This window comes from Pongo pygmaeus, chromosome 8 (genome assembly GCF_028885625.2).
Source record: "Pongo pygmaeus isolate AG05252 chromosome 8, NHGRI_mPonPyg2-v2.0_pri, whole genome shotgun sequence".
In the NCBI taxonomy this organism is placed as follows: domain Eukaryota; kingdom Metazoa; phylum Chordata; class Mammalia; order Primates; family Hominidae; genus Pongo; species Pongo pygmaeus.
In genome coordinates, this window is record NC_072381.2 from 84,312,362 (window position 1) to 84,335,668 (window position 23,307).

The 23,307-nt window shown below is 36.3% G+C and overlaps 1 protein-coding gene across 2 annotated transcripts; it reads right to left on the bottom strand.

Moving 5' to 3' along the window:
* Window positions 1-1,222: 1,222 nt before the first annotated feature.
* CISD1 (CDGSH iron sulfur domain 1) lies at window positions 1,223-23,307 on the bottom strand. 2 transcript variants are annotated; one of them, XM_063669962.1, is made up of 4 exons: window positions 19,208-19,266; window positions 16,487-16,581; window positions 15,362-15,567; window positions 1,223-5,168 (listed from the first exon to the last, which is right to left on the bottom strand). In XM_063669962.1, the coding sequence occupies exons 1-4, from the start codon at window positions 19,249-19,251 to the stop codon at window positions 5,079-5,081; spliced, it is 435 nt and encodes a 144-aa protein (XP_063526032.1). In that variant the 5' UTR covers window positions 19,252-19,266; the 3' UTR covers window positions 1,223-5,078. The 2 variants fall into 2 exon arrangements, with proteins under 2 accessions (XP_063526032.1, XP_054359660.1); XM_054503685.2 differs by lacking the exons at window positions 16,487-16,581; window positions 19,208-19,266 and adding an exon at window positions 23,068-23,307.

The following is a 23,307-nucleotide window of genomic DNA, read 5'->3' on the forward strand; positions in this document are numbered from 1 at the left end:
CTTTACTTAGTCTACTGATTTAAATGTTAATCTCATCCAAAACCACTCACAGAAACACCCAGAAGAATGTCTGAACAAATATCTGGGCACCTTGTAGCCCTGTCAAATTGCAACATAAAATTAACCATTAGAGAGAATAATTTCTTCAAGATCTCAAATAATGAGGGGCAGATCAGGGATCTGAATTTAAGTCTGACTTAGAATTCCATGATTGTTGTCCCCACACTGCCCCAAGGGCAATCACCAGGACTTCCAGGCTGACAAACACCAGAAACTTTAGTCATCTTTATAGCAGCTTTCTCCCAGAGCACTGGCCACAGATTTGAAATAACCAAGTATCACATCTCTCCCCAGTTATGTATGATACACCATGTGCACACTGGTTTAAAACAAGCTGACTTGGATAGCAGTTTTGTTGGTTGGTTGGTTTTTATACCACAAGTTTAGCCACAGAAGTGCTGATTAGGTAGACTACTTTATAGCCAATCTTGTCAGAATAAGAACTATTCAGTACATTTTCCTAAAAGGCATGTTCAAAAATTTAGAATACATGATGTAAACAAACATGAAAAAAAAAAGGTAATTAGGTTTGGGGGCAGAACAAGACAACATATTGACTTCTTGGCAGTTACCTTTGTATCCTTTAAAAATCGTGCATTCAATATTGAACATCTGCTATGTACTTGTAACTGTTCTGGGTACTGAGACTACCGTAATAATCAAAATTTTAAAAATTATTTTCTTTCTCAGGGATTAAAAAAGGTGAGTGCTTGAACATTATAATTATTTTCCAAACCAGATGCCAAAAGCATAAGGGAGTCACAGAAATGTAAACTGCTTCAAGTGACCAAACTTTTTGGAGTACAAAGGTACTGCAAGTTCAGAGACATATACCAAATGCATATACTAGATGGCATTGTTAAATTATGAAATGTAATTTATGGTTTCATATTTTCATTATCAGAGAATCAACACTAGGTGGCATCCAGGGTCAGGCTGAAAGCAGTAACTAGCAATGGAAAGCCAATCATACTAGCTTCTGTGCTCGATGCAGCTTCCCCGTGGATTCTAAGAGAAACAGTTTTAAAAGAGAAAGAGGTGAGGTTGCTTTAACTAATGATCAAAATGTTCTTTGCTGGGAGGGATGTGAAAGTGAAAAGATAGAGAAGGTTCATGTGAGGGCCACAGGGTAGACTGCATTGGAAAGATGAAGGCTGAGACATTTTAAAAGTTTAAAATCATGGTATTCAAGGAAAACACATAGCATTGTTGTCCAGAATAAGGAGAAGAAACCTGTTAAGAAAGTTTAGGATTAAAAAAAAAGATTACTGTGCAGATATGGATGACATAAGTGGAACTCTACTTTTCACAGCTGGGAGACTCTGAAATAAATTTAACAGACTTTGCTAAGTTTAATTGATGATAAAGCCGTAAGAGACATAATCTCTCGTCTGTATCTCATGTCTATCTTATATAATGAGTTAGATAAACCACTGCTTATGAAATTGTTGGCAGGCAGTATCACCAGCAGAAAAATTATTTACCTCCCAGTAAAGAGCATTCAGGCGGGTGGACAATGCTCGAAATTTTTTTAAATGAAAAAGTTGGGAATCTACACAACACTGCATATTTACAAATGAAAACGATGTCACAATTAAAGAACAAAATATTAACATGAATTGACTTCTGGTTATCTGTAAGGGACAGGTTGGAAGAACTAGAAATACATTATCCACAGAGATACAGGTATTAAAGAGAACATCTATTTTACACAATATCTAGCTGACAACATTCTAAGCTCAGCATTTTTCTGTTCCATGCTTGGGGTTGAACTGTCTTTTTTGTTGTTCAGGGATATAAGAGCTAACACCACAGCAACACTTCTAACTTATAATCTTGTATTTCTTCACTGATTTACTGATTAAACAATTTTTCCCCTTTAGGGCGATTCCTGGCAATTTTGGTTAACACATTAACAATAGATCTCCCTGTTGTGTATTTCATTTAATCATTTAAAGTTATGGGTTGGGCACACATTAGGATGTATTGGCTTTACCCTTAGTTTGGATCCATGATGGTAAACTGAATGGAAGTGAGGACTTTTTTTTTTTTTTACAGTAACTTTCCATGAAGTCTCAACACATTGTGCTAATGAAAAATTCCATATAACACAAGCTAAATCTCAAAATAAAACTGTTACTTTAATACCTTAATAAGTCTCAGAACTTTAGATAGGATGTTGGCTTAGTGGTTCACAGACTTTTAAATTCCATGGAGCAGTGAAAAAAAAAAGTAGGGATCAACATTGGGCTGCCACCTTACTATTTTGCCAAGCGACTACAATCAACATTTCATAAAAGACACTTGAATACCATAAGAGCTGAAATAATCATAATAAAAAAATCAAATTTGAGCTTTCTATCAGCATTATTTATATTTTTCCTTTGAGGAGAGCTGAATATTTACTCTTGGCCTAGAATCTGGGAACAATTGCCTAAAATGCCATTTAGTCCATTCACTTCACAATTTAAAAGGCTGAGAGGTGAGTGGCTTTGCCTGAGGTCAGCTAGTATTAAAATCAAGGAGAAAAAGCACAGCTTCTGACAACTAGAATTACACACCCTCACAGATACCCAAGCACAAAATACTGTATGTTGCTAATCAGAAGCTACAGTCAATGCCTATCTTAAAGCAAAACCAAATCAAAAACCTCCCTAACTAATGTAAAATCAAAAAATCTCACCTACTTTGTAGGAGAAATAGTAGGTATACATGGTTGTAGCTGTTTTTGTCAAGAAAGTAAATCATAAATTACCATAATTATATAACCTATGCCATAAATAGTGTGAGCTTCTAATTCTCCAAAATGTTTCTCTGTCTCAATTATATGGTCTATAGACGCCTAATAAATGTCTGTTGCATGAACAGATGAACAAAATTTTTCACATTAGGAACTTCTCAACCTACTATAAACTCTTCAGAAATAACTAGAATATAAATGACATAGAGAAAAAAAAGATGAAAGCCCCACTTGTCTTGCCTCAACGAAATGAAAAGCACTTAGAAGCATTAAGGTGCTTAGCTAGAACAGTAATTGCACACAATGATTTTTGTGTAAAAAAATCTCATATTAACCTAACCACACTCACTTTGGTTTTTAGGTCAAATAACCTGAAAAGGGTTTTAATCATAAATGAATGCTAGTTCAAAAGCATGTAAACATTTTAACATGACCTTGAAAATACATTTACCTAATTATTTTGGCCTTTCAAAATGCTCAAGATCTATATTTCACAGTAAGGTGGTCATTTATAATTTCGCCATACGTATACACACACTCATATAATCCTATAGTTTTGAGAACTGGTACCAGGTTCCCCCTGACATTACAAAAATGCACGACTAACAATATAATTTCAAATTCAAGATAAAGAATAGTCTGTTAAGTTAGAAGGATGTCCCTTTATCAGAAACATTGGGAGTTGATGCATTTATTTTTCTTTAAAACAGTTCATCTTTAAAAGCATGATTGCTCTGTTTTGCTGACATGCATACTTATCTTAAAAAGAAGGAGGCGGGCAAAGAAAAAATTTACCCTAAGAATCTAATAGAATCAGTTTGCAGGATTTTAGATTTTATGATGAATATGTGACTTAAAGACATGTCCAAGTTAGTTACATGGGCTTCTTAAAACCACTGTACAATTTTGTTACCAACTTTTATTTATAGTAATACAGAAAACTATATATTTAAAAATAGCCATGATCATATATTATATAGGAATGTTGCTGTCAGGTTTGATTCCTGTCAAGGTAAATGGATTTTAGCAAGTAGAAACTTGTGATTGACTACTACTGAGAATTTATGTATACTAAAATAAATGATAAAGATGTTTACCTGCTTTATCAATTTCAATTGTTTGCCCAATTTTCTATAAATTTTGCCATGATTTTCCTTCTAACCTATGAAATTCAAAAACCTAATCTCTCTTTAAAAATATTTATGAACTATTTGTCTTAATTCTTTCATTGCTAATTATTTTCAGTTTTTATATTTTCTTTTTTCTGAATCAACAATGAATGCAATGTTTCTGCTCGGAGTCTTTGAAGAATATTACATAAACAAACACTTGTCTTCAAATTTTTGCTTTTAAGAAAAAGATCATACAATTTAAAAGCCATGTGCTTGATTAGCTAGAGTGGGAAAAATCTTCCCACGCCTTTGATCTAATCTTGTGACTACTATTTCTGTCAGGATATGTGGCTTAGTGATCAAAAGACTTGACATTATGTGTTCCAATTCCTTCAAAGTCCTCAGTTCAAGTGCTTACCATTCCTTGGGCCAGAATTCTGGAACATTAGACTTTAAGACATTCTTCATGACTAATTTAAATGTAATATCACCTTTAACTACATTTTCACTATTGGCTCCTTTAATGGATCCATCTTCATTAAATATCTATGAAGATAAATACGAAGAAGTTACCACCCCTTTATTATTGACCTGACTTATGAAATTAAGCAGAATAACATTCATCAATCATTTTGATTGAAAACTGTGAAAAACAGAAGCCATATTTTCTCAGTGTCATTACCAATGTCAAGAAAATCAAGGCCACAACAGGTCTTTCCTAGATTGTATTAAGAAATTAATGTAGCTGAATCACATCCTATTTAGTTTCTAGGTCAATATGAAAAGACGATAATTTTTCTTTGAAACTTACAAGTACAATCTGCAAATACATAATTTTGAGAATAATTTAATATGTTGACTTCAAGATACAACTATATTCTATGTAAGGTACAACTCTATATGTCAGTATTTTAAAGAAACGGATCCTTACAAGACCAAAATAACCCACAGGCCATGAGGTTGGTTTTTCTTTTTTTTTTTTTTGTTTAAACAAATGTGCACCACGATGTTTCAACAAGACAAATGCCATGAATGTGAAAGCTGCAGTTTGCAATATACCACATTTAGAATCCAGCGAAGGTGAATCAGACAGAGGTGGTAGTCATTCTAATTAAACCATCAGGTAACTTCACGACAAGCTGATTTGCAGCATCAAAAGTGTCCATTTAAGTTTCTTTTTTCTTGATGATCAGAGGGCCCACATTGTCTCCAGTCTCTTCGTTATGTTTTGTGTGAGCCCCATCACAGAATGGGAACTAGGAAGAGAAAAAATGAATGTGAAACATCTAATCTCAAAATCAGTATTATGCTCGGCAGAGTGGAAGTTGATGCTTAACTCATATAACATAACATAAAGATTTTCTTGGCCATCTTATATAGGCTTTCTTAAACAGCATATGTAAACTACATTTGCTACTTAGTAAGACGAAGAAATTGACTTGTGCATAATACACACATCATTTATTGAATTTCAGTGTGATTTTGATGAGTGTTGAAGGCCTTTTTTATGTTTATATATTAGTTACATTCCTTTCTAGTGAACATGTCTATTGCCTATTTACTTCTAAGAGTTTAAGTTCATTTATTTAAAATCAATTTGCGGCCAGGCGCGATGGCTCATGCTTGTAATCGCAACACTTTGGGAGGCTGAGGTGGGTGGATCATTTGAGGTTGAGAGTTCAAGACCAGCCTGGCCAACATGGTGAAACCCTGTCTCTACTAAAAATACAAAAATTAGCCAGGCATGGTGGCGAGTGCCCGTAATCCCAGCTACTCAGGAGGCTAAGGCTTGAACCTGGGAGGTGGAAGTTGCGGTGAGCCGAGATTGCGCCACTGCACTCCAGCCTTGGTCTCAAAAAACATAAAAACAAAAAATAAAAAAAAAAATCAACTTGCATATTATTCCTTTGTTATTTTTGCAGCAGTCTTTCCCAAATCTTTTCATTTTGCTTATTTTTTCATATTCTCAATTTCTCCACTTTCATACAAATATGCCAATATCTCCCTTTTTAACATCATTCATGGAGACAGCTTTCTTCTGGAGACGTGACAAATATAAATTTCCATTCATTTTCATGAATTCACATTTTAGATATAACTGATGTTTTGGTGTCCAGTGGGAGGGAAAGGGACAAAACTAAATTTCTAACACAGTGTTTTGCAGAGTGTGGTCCAAAGAAGCTGAATCCTGCAAGACACTCTGATTTGGTTTCATTCTGTGTTGAAAAACGTATCATATAGCCCATTTGAATCACAGCACACATTATTTTAATTTTGCTATAAAAAACACAATTTTATCCCAGAATTTCTCAAGGTGACTGGACTATGGACACTTTAAATTTTGATTTCTATTATCATAGTTTTCTGTAGAGCACACTTTGCAAATGCTGTTCTAAGATCCTGTTGCTTCAGCATTACTGGAGGCTATTGCTTCCTACATTATTACCTTGATTCGTAACTTTATCAAAATAAATTCCACATGTAAAAGCACCTATTTATAGGTTCTATCTTATATTGATCGGCCTACTAAGCTGGGATATTTGTATTTTAAACATTTCAGTGTTTTGTAGGGCTAATTTTCCTTCATTATTCATCATTACCTCTTTTTTTTTTTTTGTGACGGAGTCTCCCTCTGCCACCCAGACTGGAATGCAGCGGCAGGATCTCGGCTCACTGCAAGCTCCGCCTCCTGGGTTCATGACATTCTCCTGCCTCAGCCTCCTGAGTAGCTGGGACTACAGGCACCCGCCACTGCACCCGACTAATTTTTTCTATTTTTAGTAGAGTCGGGGTTTCACCGTGTTAGCCAGGATGGTCTCGATCTCCTGACCTCGTGATCCGCCCGCCTTGGCCTCCCAAAGTGCTGGGATTACAGGCATAAGCCACCGCACCTGGCCTGTTAACTTTATTAAACTTTATCACTTTATTCCTCCAGATAAGCTTGAGAATGTTTTTTGCCAAGTTTTAATTTCTTTTGTAGTTTTCATCCTCAGATCTCATGTATATTCTGGTAAGATTATTTCTGTCATATTTTTAATCACTATTATAATTATTTTCATATCTGAACATTCTTGCTATATAAAATCATTTTCAACAAGTATATCCTCTACTGTAAAATGAAAAAATAAGAATTTAATAATATTTCACTTAACTCTTCAGGATTTTACACTTAGAAGGTATAATTATCAGTAATTTTTTTGTTTCTCTATATTTGTATCTTTTATTTCTATTTCATGTCAAATGTCGAGAGCTAGCATCTTTGCATTAATCTTGGTGTTTTGAATGTATCTACACTCTAGAATCTAGAGTTTCACTGTTTAGTCTAAGGTACACTGTTGCTTTGAAGAAGCCTATTTAGAAGAGTAAAGTAAGAGGAGTCTTAGCCTTATGAGGAACAAGTACCTCATTACGCGCAGTGAAGGGAGCATAACAGATCAGTGAAACTTGACAATGATGGTATTTAATCTTAAACTTTGATATCCAAAAGTATACTTGATGTTAAAGTAATCAAATTTTAATCTATCTGTAAATAATTGCAAGAGGCACTAAATTAGCTAAAAATCACAGAAAAACTCAAGGTATTGGCATATCTTTTATTTCCAGATATAAATTCTATCCTGTCATAGAGGGCAGTATAAATGTAATATATGTAAAGTTTATATTATTTCTTTTTTTGAGGTCAATAAGATGTGGTACACAGTATATTCATATCAGAAACAAGCCTTGATGCAAAAACATAAAGTCAAACTTTCAGTTTTTTCTTGGCAGGGATGAGGAAAGAGGCTATAAAAATTAAACTAAAATGTATCCCACAGCAAAGTACAGCATTTCAAAGTGACATATGTTTAATAAACAAACACAGATGATTTTACAGTGAGTATAAAAGTTTACATTGTAGAGACTCTATTTTTATAAATAGCACACACAAAACACTTCACTGTAAATTAAATCCATGCAGGCTACATTTCTGAAAAATGAAATATTTCTAAATAACTTACTGAAATGGCATGTTTAACTTTTTTTTTTAATCTTATGTTGAAAATATTAGAAACTAACATTTTCTCAAATTATTTTCCTCCATATACAGAATAGGAGAGAAATCTATAGAAAATATACAAAGAAAATCTTACAAAATATTAAGAAAGTCATATATCAAAAGTGAGAATACATTTTTTCTCATCACCCAATTCTGCCTAAAAACTGAAATTAGCCTGTTTCTTTATATTCTTAAAAGCAAACAAATAAACAAATAAACATTTCTTTAAAAAGCAATGAGTAGTTTATCCTGGTTATTTGTTAATAAACTTTCATGCGATTAAAGTGTATAAAGCTTTTATGCCTTTATAATGCAAACTAGCTGTTAAAAATAATTTTGTTCAGAGACATATTTTTTAATGGTACTTTTTATATCACTTAACCCTAGGAATTACTGCCTTATGTGTCTTGCTTTATTTCTGACCTATGCAGGAGAAAGATAATATGTGGTGGATATACAGTTTTGTTTTTTTTAAGAGATTAAATTAGATTGCACAGTGGTGCAATCGCAGCTCACTGAAGCCTCAATCTCCCAGGCTCAAGGGATCCTTCCATCTCAGCCTCCTGAGTAGCTAGGACTATAGGTGCATGCCATCACACTCAACTAATTTCTACATTCTTTTGTGGAGACAAGGTTTCACTACATTGGCCGTTACATTCCCAAAGTGTTGGAATTACAGGCCTAAGCCACTGTGTCTGGCATTATGTACTTTCAAATACAATGTAGGAAGTACAGTAATTTTTACATTAAATAATGTACAAAAATATGAGAATTTTATTAACTTTTTCATTAAAAATTTTGAAATTTGTTAAATTGTTTTAAATTATGAAAAAACACACAAAGAATATTAAATTCAGTTCATGTAGAATTGATAATTTATTCTAAGATGTCAGTGTTTGTTTATTAACAAATCCTGGAAAAAGTCTGTAAATCAAATTTCCTTTATGTCCAGAAAACATCCTTTTATGTTTGTTAACCCAATTTGAACACTACAAATCCCAAATATCTTTAAAAGTGGGGAAGAAAGGGTTAGAAGCTGGAATAAAGCTTTAGTAGAAAAAACATTGGAGATCCTTGCTCTCCACCTGGAAAGCTAGCAATGCTATATGGATCCTCATAAAAACACAAGATTTCTTTTTAATGGCCCCACATCTCAAGTTATGCCTCTGTTTTAATAAATGCTCCTCTTTGACTTATCTCTTCCACCTGAAACAATTTTCTTTTAAAGACTATCTTCCTTCTCCGAACTTCGTACTTTGTATTAGAGTTTTGATTTTCTGTCCCAAGGAAGTTGCCTGGCACCATTTTGGCTCATTACCATAAACTGTCCAGAAAATATGCTTGTTTTGGTTGAGAACGAAAACGAAGTAATGAGATTTTTGAGACTAACCTAGAGATTACGATATTTTATACCATTTTTATGTACATATTTCAATAAACCTAAGACAGTAGCTATAATATGAAAATGTACAAAGATAAATTAAGATTTTTATAAGACTGTCTTTATGTGGATTGGCCAAGGAATGTCACCAACATTCAGAATATCGTTTTTATGAAGAAAGACTCAGTAAAATCCACTTCTAAGCCATTAACAGGATGGAGGATTTCTCTTTTTCCCCCAACACCCACCCCCACAAAAAAAACCCAGGATCAAGTCTACTATCAACGACAAAACAAAAGTATCACAACTCAAATCTTATACACTGTAAATGAAAGAAAATGAGTCTAAATATGTCCAGTTGCATTTCATTTCAATTTCAGTTGAGCTCCTGATGTTAACTGGTAAGACTTTCCTCTCTTTCTTCTTAGTCTGTATTCTTTTGCTGTCCTTGTTTGAACTGCCTCCTAGGTGGCCATCATACAACTCAGCAAATGATGTAACCAACCTGAAGTTGCAGGGAGAGGAACCTAGCAATACTACATCCCATACCCTTCCCTCTTACATCAGAGTCCTTTCATCTTCTTGTTTCGAAAGCAAGACTATCTCTTCCTTTTTAAGGCTGAGTTTCACATCTGTGCTCTTACTCTCATTTCCTTCCACCCTTTGTCAAGATACCACTGACTCAAATAGTATCTTTCCCTGTAGTCACTTTAATCATTTCCTCTATATTGGCTCCTTTCATTCTCACTTCAAATATGGATAGCCCTTTTGTGAAATACAGTTGGCCCTATCTGTATCTGTGGGTTCCACATCCATGGATGCAACCAACTGCTGATAGAAAATACTCGCTGAAATAATTGTATGGGTACTGAGCATGTACACTTTTTTCCTTGTCATTATTCTCTAAACAATACAGTATAACAACTATTTACATAGCATTCACACTGTATTAGGTATTATTTGTAATCGAGATATGATGTAATAATTTAAAGTATACAGGATTATGTGCATAGCTTATAGGCAAATACTGTCATTTTAAATCAGGGGCTTGAGCATTCTCAGATTTTGGTATCCATGGGAGGTCCTGGAACCAATCCATGGACACTGAGGGAAGCCTGTACTATAAAATAAACCAATTTCTGGGCCGGACACAGTGGCTGACACCTGCAATCCCAGCACTCTGGGAGGCCAAGGCGGGTGGATCACTTGAGGTCAGGAGTTCAAGACCAGCCTGGCCAACATAGTTAAACCCTGTCTCTACTAAGAATACAAAAATTAGCTGGGCATGGTTGTGCATGCCTGTAATCACGGCTACTCAGGAGGTTGAAACACGAGAATTGCTTGAACCCAGAAGGTGGAGGTTGCAGCGAGCTGAGATCACGCCACTGTACTCCAGCCTGGGTGACAGAGTGAGACTCTGTCTCAAGAAAAAGAAAAAAAAAAAACCAAGCCAATTTCTGAAACATCAGATGACATACCAATGCTGGCAAGAGAAGCACTGGACAAAAGGGAGGGATATGTTTTTAAAAAATGTAATTTCTGCACATTACTAAGAAATCTGATTCATTAGGGTTGGGAAACCTGCTCAAAATGTTACAGACACACAACAGGTTACTAGTGACTGCACCTTAAGAATGAATTAGAATTGAAATTTGTATCGCATATAACATTTTTTCCATTGGTAAAATGATGTTTAAATTTTGTTATAAATAAAACTGGTTTGTATGAGGGAAAAATTACTACTATAAACTCAATGTAGCCACTTAATCAAAGGTATTAATTAGTCTTTGTGAACTGGCATTTAAGTGTGTGACTTGGCACCTGTGTGATAACCTTAGAACCACAGGAATGTGGGGAGTTTCCAAAAGTGTCTGAAGAATAACATCATTTGCTAACTTGGGTAATATTCAAAGCAAACTGTTAATTGATTAATGCAGGAATAAGTGCCCAAGATGCAATGAAAATTCAGAACTGACAAATTCAAGACACAAAGAGGATCACTAAATGGCATAAAAGATAAGCCAGAGGGGGAAAAAAAAAGGCATGAAAAAACTGGAAATAAAATGACTGGTCTCATTCTCTCTTAGTCCTCTCTCAGTCCACCTACAGGAAATGGCAGTCCCTGGCCTAACCATCTGGAAACTCTAAATTGTAAAATGAAAGAATAATCCTGGAATGTTTTGAATTATAAAGTCTAATAAACATTTACACCACTAGTTTGTGTCCATTGGTGATTCTTCCTGAAATATTTGACATCTTAGTTCATGAAAGCCCATATTTAGTTTATTGGATTCTTTGCCCTCTGGGAAAACCCAATCAAAGCAAACACCCTTTACTTGATCTCAAAGCCAAGCTGCAGTGTTCACTCAAGCAATTATCTTACTTTTCTTTCCATTCACTGTTGCATCTACGGAAAATATGACATAGACGTCTGTCATTTCTTTATTAGTTAATTCGCACTTTAACTCATTTGGACATAGCTTCTATTCTAATTACTCCGTTGAAATGACACCAAAATGGCAATTGCTTAATCTAATAGTCTTGTCTATTCATGTAGTTGTCTTTGCACAGGCCAATGTTCAGTACCAAATCTTTGAAATTTTTCCCTCTTCTACTTTGAAGCTATGATATTTTTAGTTTTATTCTAACCTCTCTGGCCCATTCCATCTCCTTAAATGGCTCTTGTCCCCTTTCCAAAATGCAGAAAATTCCCCAAGATTTCATATTTAGCCCTTGATTTTTATCCATATCAAAGATCAGTTGCATTCCTACACTTGACTCATCAGTTTTGCTGATCTCTATCTCCAACCCCGATGTCTCACATTTCACGTTGTCTGCTGTGCATTTCCATTCAACTATCACCTCAAATTCGCTCTCTGAAACAGAACTCCTTATCGCTGTCCTGGAAAATTAGCCTTTCACCTTGAATCTCTTATTTCTGTTAATGGCATAACCCTCTTCTAATCCTACATGCTTAGATCCTTCAACGAGCTTTAGTTTTTCTCCCCTAGTCTTTCACACAGAAGTCAGTGCGTTTGGCTGATCCTTTCCCTGAAATGTTTTATGTCTCTGCTCATTTGTCTCCATTTCCACAGCTAGCACCCCGGTAAAAGTATCATAACTCTATGTTTGAAACCCCTGTCAAGGAGCTCCCCATGTCTGGAGTCACAAACTCCTCACACTGGTCCTCAAGACTCTCCTCAATTTAGATTTATTCCTTGGGGAAGGGCAGTACAAGAACCAGATCAGATTCTTTATCCATTTCACCTTTGTTCACAAGTCCTTTCTTGCAGATTTTGAGAGTCTCCAATATATGCAGTTTATTCAAATGCTACCAATTTTTCTTGGAGCAATTTAACTCCCAAGTATATGACTATGCTTTGCCAGAAGATGTGGTGTTTTTTTAATTAAGAAAAAACAAAAACAAACAAAAAACAGAGACTAGGTCTCACCATGTTGTCCAGGCTGGTACTGAACTCCTGGCCTCAAGTGATCCTCCTGCCTTGGCTTCTCAAAGTATTAGCATTACAGGTGTGAGCCACTGCACCCAGCCTCATGGTGTAATGTCTTCCTTTTAGCTTCCATTTATTTAGACCACTTACACTACATGTACTATATACATCTGTGACATCTGTTTTTTAAATCTTTAATGTTTCTCACGCGTGCATATAGATAGTAGATGAACTACTGAAGATCACTAAGGAACTATAAAACTCCAACTTAGAAATTCCACAATTTCTAGATTTATTACTTTATTATTTTCTAGTAACCCCACTAGTACTTATCAACAATTTCAAATTCCAAATGGATAGTACTCTTCATAATTTGTTGTAATGAGCTTATTAATTTTTGGTTTATATTCAATATATTCATCAAGGAGTTTTTGAACAAAATGGCATAACCTAAGTACTTTATCACTGGATTTATTGGGAGAAAGGAGTGAAATATGCTTTCTAGTATGGGTTGAGTAATCCTTATCTGAAATACTTGGTCATAAAAAATGAAAAGAAAATGCTTGGGACAAGAAAAGTTTTGGATTTCAGATTTTTTCAACTTTTGAAATGTTTGCATATACATAATGAGGTTATCTTGGGGATGGGATCCAAGCCTAAACACGAAATTTACTTATGTTTTATATATACCTTATACACGTAGCCTGAAGGTAATTTTATACAATATTTTACATAGTTTTGTGAATGAAACAAAGTTTGTATACAATGAACCATCAGAAAGCAAGTGGCACCATCTCAGTCACACATGTGGACAATCTGTGGTTATCCTGCATCACTATCATTCCCGACTATGAATTTATATGCTACTGATAAGCAATCATTTTCTTGCATGTATTCACATGTCAGTACTTAACAGTAAAAAACATAACAAACCATTAATTCAGTAAAAAAAAAAAAAGTGCTCTGGGAAATTTAACAGCAAAATAGCACCACCAGAATACCTACATCAGCAGCTGGGTGGGGGGCCTTTTTTTCCCTTTGGGTCACTGACTTAACTGTGTCCTGTGCGTCTGTGTTTTGACTTCAACCAGTGAACTGTCACATGAGGTCAGGTGTGGAATTTTCCACTCGTGGTGTCATGTCAGTGTTCAAAATATTTCAAATTTTTGAGCATTTTAGATTTCAAATTTTTGGATTAGAGATGCTCAACCTGTACCTAGTATGTGGCTTCTTCCATATTTGTGACAAGTTATTTGCGAAAATGACCCTCTACTACGGGAAGAGATCCCCAACATAACGTGCTTTCAAAAACAGATACATTATTTTTATTGATTTTTTTGGGGGCCCTTTAAGATTATTTTTTTCATTGTATTTTATTTTATTTTTTGAGACAGGGTCTCATTCTGTCGCTGGAACGCAGTGTGATACCATCACAGCTAACTGCAGCCTCAACCTCCTGGGCTCAAGTGATCTTCCTGCTTCAGCTTCCTGAATAGCTGGGACTACAGGTGCACGCCACCATGGCTGGCTATTTTTTTTTCAACAGATGGTGTCACTATGTTGCCTAGGCTGCCCTTGAACTAACGGGCTCAAGTGATCTGCCTCAACCACCTAAAGTGCTGGGATTACAGGTGTGAGACACCACGCCCTGCTGAAATCCATTTTATTTGAATGCTAAGAGTGGTAGTACAGTGTTTATACCATATTTCTCACAACACACCAGAAATCCTGAAGTCATTCAGTGTACAAATCCTTTTGAGATGCTCGAGACAGCATTTTATCAACTGTGGATCACTAGCTGCCATCATGTCTAAAACCTGTAGGTTTCACAGATGACACCTCCAAAAAGGACTTGATAAAACACAATTCTCATATAAGATTGTAGGATCCTATATTGTTAGATATTTAACTAGAGGAGTTGCAGCTGAAAGAAGGTATAGGACATTTATCAGATAAGTTTTTACGGGTGATTTTAAAGAAGTTTCTTTTCAAATTTCTAACTTTGTCTTAGTATCTGGTGCTTGAAAGCTCAAAAAAAAAATTTCACTTCTTTTGCTTCTCCTTGTGATTAGGCTGTACACTTCACTTTCTGGGACAGTGGAAGCTAAGAAATCCTAAGAGCAAATTAAAGGGATTTGCCTCTTTTCTTTGGCCGAGAATATAGTTAAATCTGCCTGAACTCGATGAGGGTACAACGTAATTCTACTGCATCCTGGTTAGATATTTTAGAAAATATAATCCTTTAAGAGCATATGGAAGACAAAGAAGAATAGGATTCATTAAAAAAAAAAAAAAGAAAGAAAAAGTGATATTATAACGGGTCACACGTGGTGGCTCATACCTGTAATCCCAGCTACTCGGTGGCTGAGGCACAAGAATCACTTGAACCGGGAGGTGGAGGTTGCAGTGAGCTGAGATCACACCACTGCACTCCAGCCTGGATGACAGAGCAAGACTCTGTCTCAACAACAACAAAAAAGGGATATCATAACAATATCTGGTGATACGAGTCTGACAGAATAATTTAAAAAGAAATATAACATTAAAAATGGTACTGTATGAAGGAATTGCTTTCCTCACCTTTTTGGACCTCCAACAACGGCAGTACACAGCTTTATCTCCCAAATCCTCCATGTCAAAAGCATGTACTATCTTGGGGTTGTCTTTCTGGATGTGAAGGTTTATCATAGCTTTATTTCGATGATCTTTAACATAAAATCTTTTGTAAGCTAGATAACCAATTGCAGCTGTCCCAGCAGCAATGGTAACTGCTGCGATCCATTCAACTAGAGCAGGGAAGGAAAACAAATAATTATCAAAATCAAAATATACACCAATAATATCACATGCATGTCAGAAAATCCAGTTTTTGAGTATTAAGCATCCTAATAGTCCAAGGTTTTTAATGGTAACAAAATGACCAGGAAACACTGGTATAATAGTCCTTTGTTATGTCTTTCCCTGGCCCTTATTGAAGCAATTGTGTATTTTCTACTGAGTGATGACAGCTACATTAAGAAGAAGAAACTTAAAATTATTATTTTAGAGCTGGAGTAAAAAAAAACCAAAGCTCAATAATCATTTAAAAAGTGTTTATAAGTAGATTTGAAATAACATGTGAACTTGCAGGTAACTATTGCTTAAAAAAAAAAAAAAAAAAAAAAGCCCTGAAACATAAAAATTCAGATTACAAGTAACATTTTGTTATGTTAACAAAATGACTCCTTTGAGTTTATTTAAATAGTAAGATCCCTTAGTGATTTTTAAATTATTTAATTTACCAAAACTCAATTGTAACTATCGCAGAAAGCTGTAAGAGAAATGATACCCAAAGAAACAGATAAACAAAACAAAACCACCCTTAATGTTAAACATTCAAAGGAATATATGTAGCAGGATTCCAGGTTTCAAAGTCATTCTTCATTCAAAAGTCCTTTTTTTAAAATTTCAAAGTGTTTTCTCATTAAAATAAAAATCAGAATGTACTAACTTCATATTTTGTAGAAAACATGATTAATATAAGTATAGTTATATTCTCATTTCATAAATTATAAATTTATTTTAATTTCCTATAAAATTTATTTTAAATTTAATGGCATTATTCTGCTTTCTAATAATAAAAAAACTGTTTGACTAACAAGCCATCTAGTTATTCTTTTCAAGCAGCTTTTCAAGTCTTTAGAAACCCAAGGACTTAACAACTACCCCAGCTCCAGGCAATGTTGGAGAGAAGAAAGTTCTGCATAATCTGGTTAGCCTCAGCCTCAGAGGAGAGTTGTCTATTCCCAGCATGGAGTGGGCTGCAGGAAGAAGTTGAACAGGGGTCAGGATAAACACACTGGACTCCTTCCCAGCACTTCCTGAGTCAGATCTTCAGTGTTTGAAATAAGTTCCCAGACTATCAAATAAAACCCTACACAGACAAGTACAAAAAAACACATTCCAAGGCCAAATAAAAACACATAATGAATAATTAGTTGTATAGTTTACTTGCACTATTGAGTCAGATTTCTTATTTCACCATACCTAATAGTACTTACATAAAACTGGAGCTTAATCTTCTAAAACTGTAATATAAAGGATCATTCTCAGTCTCTTGTATCTTGGTCTTCTTTTCTAGTTTATTTAATAATTTAGACTTTATCTAACTTATTCCTGCATTTTGCTCATCTTGTAAGAGAGCATAATTTCTGCCTCTTCCGGTTTATCCTCACTTTCTAATTAACGTGTTCCTTGGATTTTATTTCAACCACGGTAGTATTTTTCTTAACAAATTAATTTATACTGTTTTCCTTCCCATAGCATTATCATTCTTTCTTGCTGTAATTCCCTAACAAACATTAACATTTCGTCTTTCCCAGGTCCTGCATGACTGAGAAGACAAGTTAATATATCACCTGACAGCTTCAAACCTTTGGCCTCATCAGAAGACGTTTTTTAAGTAAGTACACATTATGTGTACATTTATCTCCAATTTTAGTGCTGTTTCATGGTATTACCCTGTGGTTATTCCAAGCAGGTCTACAATTTTGCTATGACTTCTGGCTAGATTCATGATCTTCCTTTCTAATGTTATTTACCATGGAACTTTCTTGAGAAAACATTTCCTATGCCAGGAGCTGTAGCAATCCACTTCTTAGCTAATGGAAAGCCACTCTGAATAGCTAATGTACCTACCACAAAATGGGCGAAAACGCTGCTTTGCATAGTATATGCACCATAACATTTGCTGAACATCATCTTTGGTACAAACTTAAAGGGGGGCAATATCTCAAAAGACTAAAATAACGCAACTTCCTTAATGCGGTCGATTTTAGTTACACTTTACTTTTCAGATGAATTATAAAGTACTTCATAACATATTTGTTTGATGGCACCTGCATATTGCAAAAAGTCCTGAGATCCAAAGAACTACAACTGGTTAGTATTGGTTAATTTGTTTCATGACCTAAAAAGAGAATACTATAGGAATTTCTACATGAAACTCATCATGAAAGGCGAAAATAATCTCTCCTAGTCATTAAATCCCATTCTTCTTGCATTCTTTTTTCTCATATAATTTGCCAACTGCACCACGGGTCACTTTTTTTTTTAAGCTTTACCTCCCTTGGATTTTGTGATGGTGGGAGAGAGGACAGAATAACAGACATGGAAAAGGGGTAACACCAAAGGCATCATTGAAAGAAATGGAAACTGACTCCAGATACCCAAGACTAGCTGCCCTATGAGGAATCAAAACACACACTTTGTGCTCTACCCCCTAACCCCTAGCAAGGGCCACTTATGACCCTAAGCCAATGTCACAGTACCATGTGTTAGAGGAAAATAGCTTTGTATTTGCTCTAAGGTCTTGAGAAAACAATTTCCATTTCTTTTTTTTTTTCCCTTCCCAAATTCTAATTCTCTAATCTCATTAGGGACAAATGCAATAGTTCCCAGAAGTAAAAAAAAAAAAAAAAAAAAAAAAGTTGCTATTTTATCACTTCATGAATGTAGCCTGAATCATCAGTCTTTTCTGGCAAAAAGCTGTGGATGCCACTGGCAACTCTAAAGGAAAAGGAAACTATACAGAGATAGACAAAAATGATGACAGGTCCAAAAATCAACAATTAGGATAAAGAATGAACTGAAGACCTGAGAAACTGAACAAATAAAAGTAGCAACATCCAATAATCCTTGATAAACGGGTATATGCCTATTAAGAATTGTCACAATCTCAGAAGCAACAAGGAACTTTACTGAGACCCAATTCTTTTTTTTTTTTTTTTTTGAGATGGAGTCTTGCTCTGTCGCCCAGGCTGGAGTGCAATGGCATGATCTCAGCTCACTGCAACCTCCACCTCCTGGGTTCAAGCAATTCTCCTGCCTCAGCCTCCCAAGTAGCTGGGATTACAGGCGCCCGCCACCACACCTGGCTAATTTTTGTATTTTTAGTAGAGATTGGGTTTCACCATGTTGGCCAGGCTGGTCTTGAACTCCTGACCTCAGGTGATCCGCCTGCCTTGGCCTCCCAAAGTGCTGGGATTACAGGCATGAGCCACCATGACCAGCCCTCGCTTTTCTTTTCTATAGACATTTCTCAAGGACAGTTAATTCCTGTAGTTAGGTCAACCCCACCCTACCAGACCTTGTGTAATCACGCTTTATATCTACACAAATACCACTTTAAAGATCACAAATGTAGAGAAAGGTAACATTTCCAATAATTTCTAAATAATCCTCCCATTTGCTTATTCTTCCATTGGAGTACTATTGTATAATCTTTGATTTTCTCTTTAAAATTATTCAGAGAGAGAGAGAAAACATGGACTTGTTCCCAAACTCAACAGCCTTGTATATAACCCAATCTTCGGCTTTTTTTTTTTTTTTCTTTTACCATGAGCATTATTTTGCTTTAACTTAGAAATCTCTCTCGGCTTCTTTTACCTTAGCCCCTTTTCTGCTCTAAACTGCCCTCTCCAGCCCACCATCAACTGCCATAGAATCATAATGTTTCTCCACTTCTATCAGGAGAGGGGGAGGGGAGCTGTGCTTAAACCCTTCCCTCCCTTAGATCTCCCATAGGCTGGCAGGCCGTGCCTGGTAATTTTTTTTTTCTCAAGGCCTGGCATATAAGTGATATTCAATAATGTTGGTTGAGTCAAAAGAAATAATGGATGACTAATTTAAATTTGCAATTCCTATGTGCAATTTTTCTATCTTTACACTGCATTGCTCTTATACTAAATGACTTATCTTTACCTTCTTCTTAACCTGCTGTATCAGGGTGTGGAATTTACTCCCTGATACATATATTAAAAACAAACAAAAAACTTCAGGCATATATAAGAAGCTATGTTTAAAAAAAACTTTATTATGGACCATTTCAGACACACACAGGGAATACTATAATGAACCCCATTTACCCTCAATTAGCTCTAACAACCATCAATTTGGCCAATCTATAGCTCCAAACTCCCCAATTATTTTTCTTCCTTTTTTTTGAGATGGAGTCTCGCACTGTTGCCCAGGCTGGAGTGCAGTGGTGCAATCTCAGCTCACTGCAACCTCTGCCTCCTGGGTTCAAGCAATTCTCGTGCCTCAGCCTCCCGAGTAGCTGGGACTACAGGTGCGTGCCACCATGTCTGGCTAATTTTTTGTATTTTTAGTAGAGACGGGGGTTTCACCACATTGTCCAGGCTGGTCTCGAACTCCTGACCTCATCATCTGCCCACCTCGGCCTCCCAAAGTGCTGAGATTATAGGCGTGAGCCACCGCGCCCAGCCCTCTTATTTTTCATTTATTGTTTATAACTTATAGGAGCTATCCCCTTTATTTTCAGTATGATCCATACATTCCTTTTCAGATAAAAACAAACCCTTAAACAGTGACTTTAAATGACTTGGTGAATTTAGTGAACCAAAACAATATTTTCCTATGTTGTGGTTAAATTAATTAGAAAATTAGTTTCAATAAAATACACAAGAATATAAAAGAGAATAAGAATTTATGAAATGTAATTTTGGTTACAAGCATTGTAATGATCAGGGTTTGGGATAGATAATGAAGTACAAGATGAACAGACAAATCCCTATTTTGCAACTTGAGGGTAAAGTAAAAAAAAAAAGTGATTTCAGGGGAAGGCAGGTTAAGGAAGGCCTTTTAAAATTACCTGGTATAGTTGGCTTTTTTTTTTTTTAAAGATGAGGGTGAATTATGAGTGACTTTAGGCTGAAGAAAATCTTTATGAGGTGCTAAATATTTGCGAACAACAGGTATCACTGAGGCAAAGATTTAAGCAAAAGAAAACGGCATCTGGAGGACATGGAGAGAGAACAGCCTAAGAGTTAACATCTTCCTTGCAAATAGAAGGGAAAGGGTTAAGGGTGAGAGTGATCAAGGAGTGCTACAACAAGGAGCAGGATGATGTTCAGAAAGGTCATCTATTTGGATATGAGGAGGAATCATAAGAGACTGGATGAGTAGGCAGTGAAGGCCACTTAGTACTAGAAAATATAATAAACTAATGGTCTTATCGACCATACTGGTATCAAGAGCTATCTCAATGATCAGGATCTTAAGAGTATCTCAGTTCCAATCATTCATTCTCATTGCCTCTGCCTGATTCCAGTCCTGACCTGGTTCCCATTAAATTTTTTTTATAAACTACCTTTTATTTTTCTTCTGATGATGAACAAGAGTTATGCATACATGTACACACTTTAACATATATTTATATAGTGCTTACCACTGTCACATATCATTCTAAACCCTTTATAATTACAAATTCATTTAATTGAGAAGAGACATGATATCTTTCCCCCAATTAAAAGATCTAAATTGATTTTCAATCTGTAGGAATAAATTCGGTTTAAAGTTTGAGAGGAGAACCAAACGTGTGTGATCTAAACACTAAAAGTTAAATCCCCTCGACATTCTCTTTCCCTATCTTGCCTACCTACTACTATATTGAGGAGGAAAGTGTTGGTAGAAGAGATTTACAAAGGCTTTGGGCCTCTCCCTAGAGTCCTCATGACAACTTGCATGCTTTTTGGTGAAATAAAAAAGTAGTCATGGCAGGGTGTGGTGTTTCACATATGTAATCCCAGCACTTTGGGAAGCCAGGGGACCAAGGAGAAAGGATGGCTTGGGCCCAGAAGTTCAAGGCTGCAGTGAGCTATGATCACAACACTGCACTCCAGCTTGGGCCACTGTGTGAGACTCTGTCTCAAAAAGTAGATAATCACTCCTCATAACAAAGTTGAATACTTCCAGTTGAAGCCAATAACCTGCTTCAGTGATTTCCTATTCCTTAGGCAATGGAAAATGATTGGGAAAGTTGCCTTTGAATTCCCCTATGGTTAGACTTGAAAAACAAAACAAAACAAAACAACTTGTCTTCTCTAAAAAAGAAATCCTGCAGACTAGCCTGCTGATAGTGGTAAGTCCTAGGGGGTTCACCTGTTTCACATTTCATTAATATGCAACCTAAATAGAGTTTAGTGTTCATGTACACAAAATGATCCCGTATTTTAAACACATACTGTGGAATCTTTTGGTCCACCTCAAACATGTGCAGTCTTCCTCTAAAATTAAAAATATCAGTGGTACAAGTCACATGAACATCTCATTTCACAAGTCTTAATCCCAAGAGAATATAGTTTTTTAAAAAACAAAAACAAAAATCACACCCTATTTTAAATGCACCAAGCTGCCTCTATTAAAAGAAGTCTCAAGATGAGTATCCTTTAATATAATTTTTGCAAATAATAATCTCTATATCATTAGTAACTTCGAAATGTCATGGAATATCACCCTTAGCCAGGTAAATTTTGACAACAGAAGTGGAACTCTCCAATTTCTGGAAACTACCTATTAAAAAATTAGGGCTCAAGTCAGTAGGGACTTTCTATTACCTGGCACTACAGACGTTCAATATTTACTGAACGTATTTTTAATTAACCTCTAGACAATCTCTTTGCCTTTACTCAAAACCTTGCGAAGTGGCGTTTTATAGAGGGGCATAGATCACATATATCGTGTGTCTGGTACACAGTATTATATTAACAATTATAACATCACCAAGAATGGTTATCAAGTGAAACTCCACACTAAATGACTGCTTATAAAGTCTCTTAATTTTATTATAACGAGACTTTCTGCGAAATACTGTTTCCAAACCCTAGGTACTAGCACAGGGGAAAGAAGACTCAAAGCTGAAGGTTCAACGAAAGCGGTTTTCAATCCTTTATCCTGGACTACTGCCACCGAGTGTCAGATGCCAGAGCAATAATAAAAAACCGGGAAAACTGAAAACCTCGGACTGCGTTTCATCCCTTGAAAAAAAAATCTGGAAAACTAAGATGTGATTAGTCACGCAATGCTTCAGGATTGCAGGAAATCGACGTTGTGGCCCGACGCTGACTGAAACAGGAGAAGGGCAAACAGGTTTGCTGTTTTCTCCCACCTTTCCTTCTTTTCCAGGCTATGTGACTTAAGAACATGAAAGCGTCTTAGGGGAGAACAAGAAAAGCTAGCGGCGCGGTCATTAGGTGTTAGGGTTTGGCTAGCTGGGGTAAACGTGGACTCTGGTCCGGCATGGCCCCAAACCATCAATCCATCCCTGACCTCGCCTCCTTTCGCTGTCCGGCCCGGAGCCCGCAGCCGGGCCGAGTGCTTGCCCTTCTGCATCTCAAGGTTATAGGACCGGCGGGCGCGTAGGGCAGTAGTAAAACAATCCAGTCGAACTGCGGGCGCGGCAACCGCTGAGCCTCACCAGCCTCACCCGCTCCCAGGCCCCACTTCACCTCGTACGCTGGAACTGGAAGTCAGACTCATGGCGCCGTCGCTTGCAAGACGTGTGCACTAGGATACCGAGCACAAACGGGTTTGCGCGGCCGGCGAGAGTAAAGGTGCCAGCGGCGTACTAAAGCACCGACTCCGCGCTGCTACCGCGCAGGCGCCGCGGCGGGTCGTAAGCACGTGTGTGAGCTCGACCCTGGTAGGTGCTGAGCATGCGTGGAGCTGTCCTGGGCGGTAAGGAAGTC

Coding starts and splice junctions, on each gene's coding strand:
- CISD1 (XM_063669962.1), bottom strand. CDS start 19,251: ATGGTGGGCTGGAGAGGGCAGTTTAGAGCAGAAAAGGGGCTAAG. Junction 16,582..19,207: donor AGAGCAGAAAAGGGGCTAAG/GTAAAAGAAGCC, acceptor TTCTTCCTGCAG/CCCACTCCATGCTGGGAATA. Junction 15,568..16,486: donor CAACATTGCCTGGAGCTGGG/GTAGTTGTTAAG, acceptor TCCCTGCTCTAG/TTGAATGGATCGCAGCAGTT.